The sequence below is a fragment of the Cnephaeus nilssonii genome, assembly GCF_951640355.1.
Source record: "Cnephaeus nilssonii genome assembly, chromosome: 10".
Classification (NCBI taxonomy): domain Eukaryota; kingdom Metazoa; phylum Chordata; class Mammalia; order Chiroptera; family Vespertilionidae; genus Cnephaeus; species Cnephaeus nilssonii.
The window spans coordinates 6,637,804-6,645,758 of NC_137081.1; the positions used below are offsets into that span (position 1 = coordinate 6,637,804).

At 47.3% G+C, this 7,955-nt stretch overlaps 1 protein-coding gene across 2 annotated transcripts in view; it reads right to left on the bottom strand.

Annotated features, from left to right (window-relative positions):
• Nucleotides 1-996: 996 nt before the first annotated feature.
• The window catches only part of ANKRD44 (ankyrin repeat domain 44), a 248,750-nt gene continuing 241,791 nt past the window's right edge, over nt 997-7,955 (bottom strand). The window contains exons 27-28 of one of the 2 annotated variants that reach the window (XM_079781980.1): nt 7,576-7,667; nt 997-4,011 (exon numbers count right to left, since the gene is read on the bottom strand). In XM_079781980.1, the coding sequence (XP_079638106.1) occupies nt 3,953-4,011; nt 7,576-7,667 (151 nt within the window). In that variant the 3' untranslated portion in view covers nt 997-3,952. Of the gene's footprint in view, nt 5,323-7,575; nt 7,668-7,955 lie in introns of both variants that reach the window. The other variant, XM_079781979.1, reaches the window with a different exon arrangement.

The window sequence follows — 7,955 nt, forward strand, 5'->3', positions numbered from 1 at the left end:
TGAAACCTATATGTTCATGTTGACTAATGTCACCCCAATAAAATTTAAAAAAAAAAAAAAAGGGGAAAGCATGTGGATTTGTATATCTGAATGAGGACAGGGCAGAGTGCAACCTTTCAGAACATTTCTAGGAAAAATAATAATAATAATAATAAAAAAACAACCACAAAACATTTTCGGTAGGATGACACAGAAGAGAGATCTATAGGCGCACAATGTATATTCAGGCCACTGAATATTTGTATACACAAATTTGAAAAAATTCCATAACCTCTCTGGGGCTCAGTATTTTCATGAAAAACACGGGGATGGGATTGGGCTAGACTGTAAGAGCTGCTAACATCCTATGACACTGTGATTTGAGGAACTCAGGAAGGCCCCACCCCCACACCTTTTTCTCATCAGCTGGGAACTCCATCCTCAGGAATTTGTTTGTTAGTGCTTCTAGTGACTGTTCCTAAAATTACTACTCAAGGGGAGAAATTCTGATGAGATGAAGAGAAAATTCTCTCTATACCTTTAAGAACAGAGAAGAGAGACCGGGTCTCGTGTTGCTATGAAGTAGTTGCTATAAAGGTAGTGGTGGCAACAACAAAGACAAGAATGGTTGAATTCACAGTTTTGAGGACCTCATAAACTTCCTCCTTTCTGATACATGCAACCAGACAATTAATTACATTTCCCCTCTTACCGTGAACACAAGGAAGCTTAGAGCAAACTCAAGTTCAGTCATAGCCACTGTGCTAAACTTCACAGTTCACATATTTGTATTTTCCCCATCTTAATTTTTCTATTTCTAGTTTATCACATGTCTTTTGTTACGAGCCAGCTGAAATCTTTTATGACAAAAATAAATATAATCAACACAAATATACATATTTGAATTTTTTCTCTAATTGTGGTGATAGAAACAGAAGTATTAAATATGCATATACACTTCCCACTTGATTATTTATCTTAAGAATTTAATGTTAATTTGGCACTGGTAGGGGAGATACTAGTAAAGATGTAAATGGTCAGAACAGTTGGTAAAATCAGCATGACTTGGACAAATGAAAGAAAACAGGAATTGCAACAATATTTGTACCGTCTTTATTTGTAAAAATAACCATCTGAATGCATTTCCATAGTATATTACAGTTAAGTACTTCATTACATTATTAGCATTCAGTAGTTGAAAAAGTATTAAACTGTGCTTGAGAAGATTCAGATTGGTTCAAAGTCATTCACTGAACTCAAAGTCATTTTCCTCATTTTTACAGTCATGGCATTTACCAGAGTCATTCAACCCCAATTTACATAAGAAAACATTACAGACAAAATCCCACTGAAATCATCAAACAATATTTTATGCTGTTACAAATATATTATGCAAAATAGAACACTGGCACCAGATTTTATCATCGTGCTTCGCAAAGATATATTGCACATGCTAAAGCATAAAACGTGTAGACAGACTACCAACCGGAATACATTTGCATTGAGCTTCTAGAACACTGCATCAGGGACGCGTAGAATTACACTGTGTACACACACTCCGATTGTCACTATCTTGGAACGCTTTTCCCCTAGAACACTGACCTATGGTTTACGGTTTGGTAAGAAGTGAGCATTTTAGCCACTGCAAAATCAAACAGAACTCCTAGAGAACACTTCGGCTTTTCCATTTCCATTTCAAAGCAGGGAAAAGGGGAACTAGGAAAAAAATAAAAAAGACACTTTGTACATTCAAAGAACGGCTGAAATGAAAACTCACTGGTCTTATATTGCTCTGGTAACACTCAAGTGGAAAAAAAACACAAAACATTTCACAGAACATTTTCAGAATATACAGATATAAAAAGGCACTCTACCTTCATAGTACAAGACAAAAGAAAAAAACGGGGCGAGTTCTTCAACCAACACGACAGACAAGCAAACCGAGTTGCTCAACAGTACAAAGCGTAACTAGTGCAGCGAATCCATTTGCTGTTCTTGTCCTAATTCAATAATAAAATAATAAGTCAAGCAGCTGTTTACTGCCTAACGTACCAAAACATACTACGGTGCCCTTTTAGTAGTGATACATAGAAATCCCCTGAGCTATTTACTGTAGAATCGTAGCAGATTTTAGGCAATGTGGAGATAGTAATGTATTTACCAAGGACAGGCAGACACTGGCGAACAGGTTAAGTGCAATGAAACATGACCCCTGTGGCTGTGGTTAAAGTCGAGTCTAAAAAGAACACATGTAGGTAAAAAGCACTAACCAGCTACGACTCAATGAAAAGCACAATGTTTTCTGTTCTGTTTTTTTCTTAGAAAGCTATGTTGCAAATCTAATTTTATCTCTAAGAGATGTACTTGACAAATACAGAACTCAAGAGTTTCTTTAAAGTCATTTCTCAAAGGAAAAGAATTGGCCGGGGAGGGGAGAGGCGGGGAGGGAGCAAGAGGAGAGATGGATTCAATGAGCAGTTCAGAGTAAGCATGACTTCGTGTTGCTCCTTTGTCCTCCTTCTCTCTGTGAGGACGGGGTGGGGGGCGTCAAAGGCAGCTCCGTGGAGAGAAGGCCCAGGCCTGCGTCCTGCTGCAACGCTCCTGCTCTCCGTGCGCCCCCACGGGGCAAGGTCACCACTGCGCCACCGCTGAAGCGGCTGTCTCTTTGCCTGCTTTCTGCGCCAACGGAGCAAGATTCCCATTCACTTCTAGAAGAAGACACCGCAGTGTATCGTGCTTCTCAGCACTGGCTCTCTCCCATGCTCAGGGTTTTGGTAACGATGAGGTCATTACTACCTCATTAAGAATTCACCTCCTGTAAAAAAATTCATCTTCTCTAAACAAACGGAAAGGACAGAGGAAGGAGGGGAATGCAGACACAACGTTGGAAGTCCGCTGAGCAAGCCCGCCTTGGTGAAGAGCCCAATGTGAGCTTCTCGTTCGGTCCAGGGTACAAAAGGGCGAGACTCACGTCTCTGGCCATTAGACGAGAAACAGAAATAGAACACAGAATCTGGATTTGATCCAGATCTGGTGGAACACTGTTGTAAAAACCTCTCACAAACACTATGGAACTGGAATTTCCAGGGGGAAAGGAACCCAGTTATCAGATGGTTAGTACTCCCCTAGCACAACACGTCCTTCCCCCGGTGGGAGCAGCCGAGCTGGTGATTTTTATTTCTTCTCTTGGGGCAAGTGTCCACACACTGACACCGTTTCCCAGGCGTTTGCTGGGCCCCTGTGGGATGTCAGTGCATTCGGGATAATTTCTGGACCTTCCTTTTGGCCACGTCGGTGCATATGATCCGCTATGTGCTTCGGTTTCATCTGGCAGGAGAGCAGAGGACTCCAATGTCTTCTAAGGTCTAGGCTGGCCGCAGACTGGGGTGGAGTGGTGGATGCTGGGCCCTCTCCACTCCACGAGGGAGATCCGGAGGATCGGCTGAGACCTCAGCGGCGGAAATGCCGGGCGAGGGCTGGCCCAGGGCTGAGGGCTGGCCCAGGGCTGAGGGCTGGCCCAGGGAGGGCCTGTGTGTTTTTCTGCTTTTTCGTTTTTCCCGGTAAGACACACAGCAATGAAAAGGGAGAACAAACAAAGGACGCTCCCTCAGCATTGGTTTCATTTCAAATAAATATAAACACATTTACATCAAAAGTGTATGAACATTTTCTCTAGTCTGGCAAAAAAAATAAGCCGTGGTCAACACATCATCCGTTACAAATGGTAAGCCATCCACCGGAAATCTGTCCTAAGAAATATAAAATACAACAAAGACTCGTACACAAAAAGATTCCATTTTAACTCCATAGAAAAGCTACTTGAGTCCTCACTTTCACTTCGAAGAAAAACCAGTTAAAGTCTTCCATTCTAGACGGAAGCATTTTGGTCCTCCTGTAGAGCTGGTTGATGAGATACAGACATAGATATGTACATGTGTGTGCACGTGTGTGTGTGAATGGTTCTGGAAGAGTCTCATTCTTCTTTTTGTCCGGCTGTTCCCGGGGCGGGGCGGGGTCCATTGGACCTAGAAGCTTTGGCAGAGGGAGCAGACACAGGGTTCACCAGGTTGATTTCATCAGCGAGCAACTACCCACGGGCTTTACGCTCCTCATCCCCGCCTCCTGCCACCTGCTCTGCCTCTCTCTGCCCCCTGCTGCAGCCACACGTGCCCTCCCTTGGCACCACCTTGACTGAGACGCTCCTGGAACATGTTACTATCGATGAACAAGGCCATGGCCCTGATGTTCTTTAGAAGTTACCGTTTTGTCTAAGGATGCATCATAGCAAACCTGTATAGGCCTCCGGGGGTGGGTGCAATCTGACCTTCCCTGGAAGGGTCATAGACAGCCCCCGATTCCACCGCTCGGGTGGAAAGAAGTCACAGGCTTGTTATGGGGAGCAGTGGGCGCCGTGCTTGTGTTAAAGGAAAAACAAGCAAGTCCGGTTTTCAATGAGTTTTTCTCCTTCATCTGGCAACTTCAACCAATAGCCTCAGAAGAAGTCCTGGCTGCTGAGGGCTTACTCTAGGGAGGACACGGGTCATCGGGCTCCCTTGGAGAGAGGACTACAGGCGTGATTTCCGGAGAGAGACACTTTACCTTTGGGTTCTAGTGAGGGCGTACACAGCCAAGTGAGAGGCGGTTGGAGGCTTTTCCTATCTGCCCCTCCTCCCCCTCCCTGGGGCCATGCACGTCCCAGATACACTTCTGACAGCTCACTGCCAAGTGAGTATGTGAACAAAAACACACACACACTTTATAGGGGACAACAGTTCCCTCTCAGTGCATTATCCCCAAAGAAAAAGAAGTAAATGCGTTTTTTTTTATTCCTTCCTTTAAATGAGAGGTAGACTTCCACAGAAGTATCTTAGAGCTAAGGAAAGCAGGAGACAAATCAAAAGCGGGGCCCACCCGTGTGAGCGCTTGGTCCTCGGGCCTAGCCGCCCTCCCTCGGTTTGATGAATGAATCCCTTCTCTCCTGGCGTCTGGTGGCCTGGGCCCATAATGACACTGGAGCACGCCCTAAACCTGAAGTCCGAGCCTCTTCCCCTTCCTCCACCATGGTCGATCAAGGGAGCACGTCTACAGTCCAAGGTCAAAAGGTTTCCGAATCAGAATCGTTCTCATTGTACCCATCCTCCGAGCCTACGTTGTTACTGCACAGGCTAACCATGCTACCCAGGTTGGAGCGGGTCGTCCTGTTCAAATTGTCTTTTTTAAAACAAACCAAGTTGACAGCCGTCATTGTACTGGAAGGAGAAAAAGGCATCATGGTAGCCAAAATGAGGGCCAGGCAGTCAGCCACGTCTTTGTTAGGAGCGCAAGCCAGGGCCGGGGTATGACCTGGGCGTAAATGCAGACAAGGCAGTGGTTAGTCCGGGACCTGAGGCGGCGTGAGCATCCACAGTACATCTCGTCCGACCTCCCGCGGAGATGTATGTTGAGTTAGCAATCATGCAGGCAAAGGGGGGAGTGACTTCTCACAGGGCATGCTAGGGGTGAGGCGAGAGGGGGCTGGGGGGGAGGCATTCCAGGGAGGGTTTGGGGGATTCTGTTCAGCTTACATGACAACGACAAGCACTATATTACCCCAAATGAGGCCGAATTCCAGTCTTTGTCTAGTGAACGGAAACACGAGGGGATGGGGGTGGGACACAATTCCACGAGAAAAAAAAAACAGCCACAGGACAGCCAGGGAGGAGCTCCCACTGGCGAGCACACACACTCACACCACGGGCCTCAGGCGGGGCCTGAGCACGAGCATTCTGAGAACAATGGCTTTCCATTGTAGGTGCTGGTGTGTCAGGTTCTACAAGGAACTGGCTCTAGACAAACGGAATCATGTGAGTAGGTCAGACACAGGAAGGCCTGGTCATTTGTAGTTGAACAGGGACCACCATTAGAAAAAAAATTAAAAAAACTTGACAGAATTTTTAAAAATAGCAACCCTGCCAACCTAAATGCAGCCGAGGCGGGGAAATCGCGGTGGCTGGCATAGTCGTGCCATGCTCTACCGTTTGGACGGGGCGGCTGCCATCCGGGAGGGAAAGTTATTCATTGTACGAAATAGGTGCGTGCGGAAATATACACTTGGATGTAATCACTGCTGCCTCAGTCCGCTTTGGTTCCAGGCCACCCCGTCCTCTCCGCTGGCCAGAGCTGCCTCTACTTCTCGCTCACTTACTCAGAGGAACTGGCTCAATAAAACCGAACTTTTTGTTGTTTGGTTTATCAGCACTTGACCTCATGTCTGCTTCCCCCTCCTCGCCCCTCTGAGCAGATTATTCCTTCTCTGGTGTGAAAACCAACAAGAAGGGACAGATATCTTAACATCCGGTGCCACGCAGGTCTGTGCTGAGCCAAGGAACTAGGACTGTGGCGCTGTACTAACGTGCCCCCCCATGTTCCCAGGTCTCTGGGATGCGGCTAAGCTCCGAGACAAGCCAGTCCCATGGCCCAAGGTCAGGAAGGGCTGGGTGAGCCTCGGGGGTAGCAGACTTACACCGGAGAAGCGAAAACTACGTGTTCTGGCCTCTGGTCATTGTGGAGAAAAGCTGTGGGTCTCTGCACGCCAACCCCAAAGTCTACAACGGGGAGGACAGGGGAGGGGAGGGGAGGCGGGGGAACCAGAGAGATGGAGTGAGAGCGAACTTTCTGCGTCTCCTAGATGAATCGGGCCGGGGACGGAGCAGGGAACATGCTAGGGGAAATGGGGCCGCAAAACCGAACTAACAGGGGTTACAGCTAAGGACGCCATGGGGCTGCTTACTTCTGAGCAATGGGCATGAGCTGCTAATTCCAATACCTGTAATAAGCAGTTAATTGAGTTCCGTTAATGCATTTGATTAGACGATGTTAATTCAATGCCACGATCAATGCCACATTTTTTAAAAAATTTACTTAATTCGTAAATATCCAGAAGTCCCTCTTCTGCTCCCCACGGCTAATAGGCATTGTGCTAACAATGGCAGTTTAATGCAATCCTGGTGTTCACAATTCCTTAGGAAGCAGAGTGTAAAGCTGCTGTTAAGAGTTAGTTCATTTAGAAAAGGGACGTTCTCTAGATCAAGAGAAGTGTCAAGCCTACACATGAATTTGAAATTCTTATCCACATTCCCCAAATAGCCATCCTGGGAATATGTGACCTGGTCTGTTCTCGAAAAGAAAAGAAAAAGGTTTGATCTCAGAATGGACTGGAACACAGAGCCCTGGTTTTGACGTGATCCCTTGAGCATGCACGGATGGTGTGGAATCCCTCACTCCTCAGGGTGCGCGGTCAGAACGGCGAAGGCCAAGGCCAAAGCTTGTCCGTGTGTCTCGGGCATCTGAACCGCCACGCTGAGGAGTCAGTGACCCTCGCTGCTGACGTCACATGCAGAATGGGAGGCAGCGGTGGCTACGGGGAGACTGTACTTGAACGCAGACAGACAGGACACGGTACCCTTGTTGATTTCTCACACACGGGGGGCGGGGGGGGGGTGGCTCTGCAGGGAGAGGGTTCCTAATGCCTCTTTAACTAGCGCCTACATCCCTCACGTCCTCCGGCTCCCCAGCACAGGGAAGGCCCCTGCGTGATCGTGTACTTTCCCCACTCACCGTTCTCATCGACAGCGAGGACACAGGCCCCTTTGGCCAGCAGCTCCTCCACCACGGCCTTCAGGCCATTGCGCGCAGCCACGTGCAGGGGCCTGAGAGAGAACACAGCGTCAGCGGGATGCGCGTTTGTGTGAGACGTGCCATTGGGGCGGCCTGCGTTATTAAGGGGCAGCAAGCGGGTAAGAATCCATAAAGAGCATCGGAACATTTTTACTGGGGAAGAAAGAGATTTGTTGACCAGTTCTCTTCTAGGTGCTATAAGGACCCAACAGTTCTTCCAAGTTGGCCCAGATTTCTCTGCAGATATCACAAATACTTTGCATCTCCAACAACCTCAATGACAGTAAATAGGAAGACAGAGAAGAACTTAAGCTCTAGTG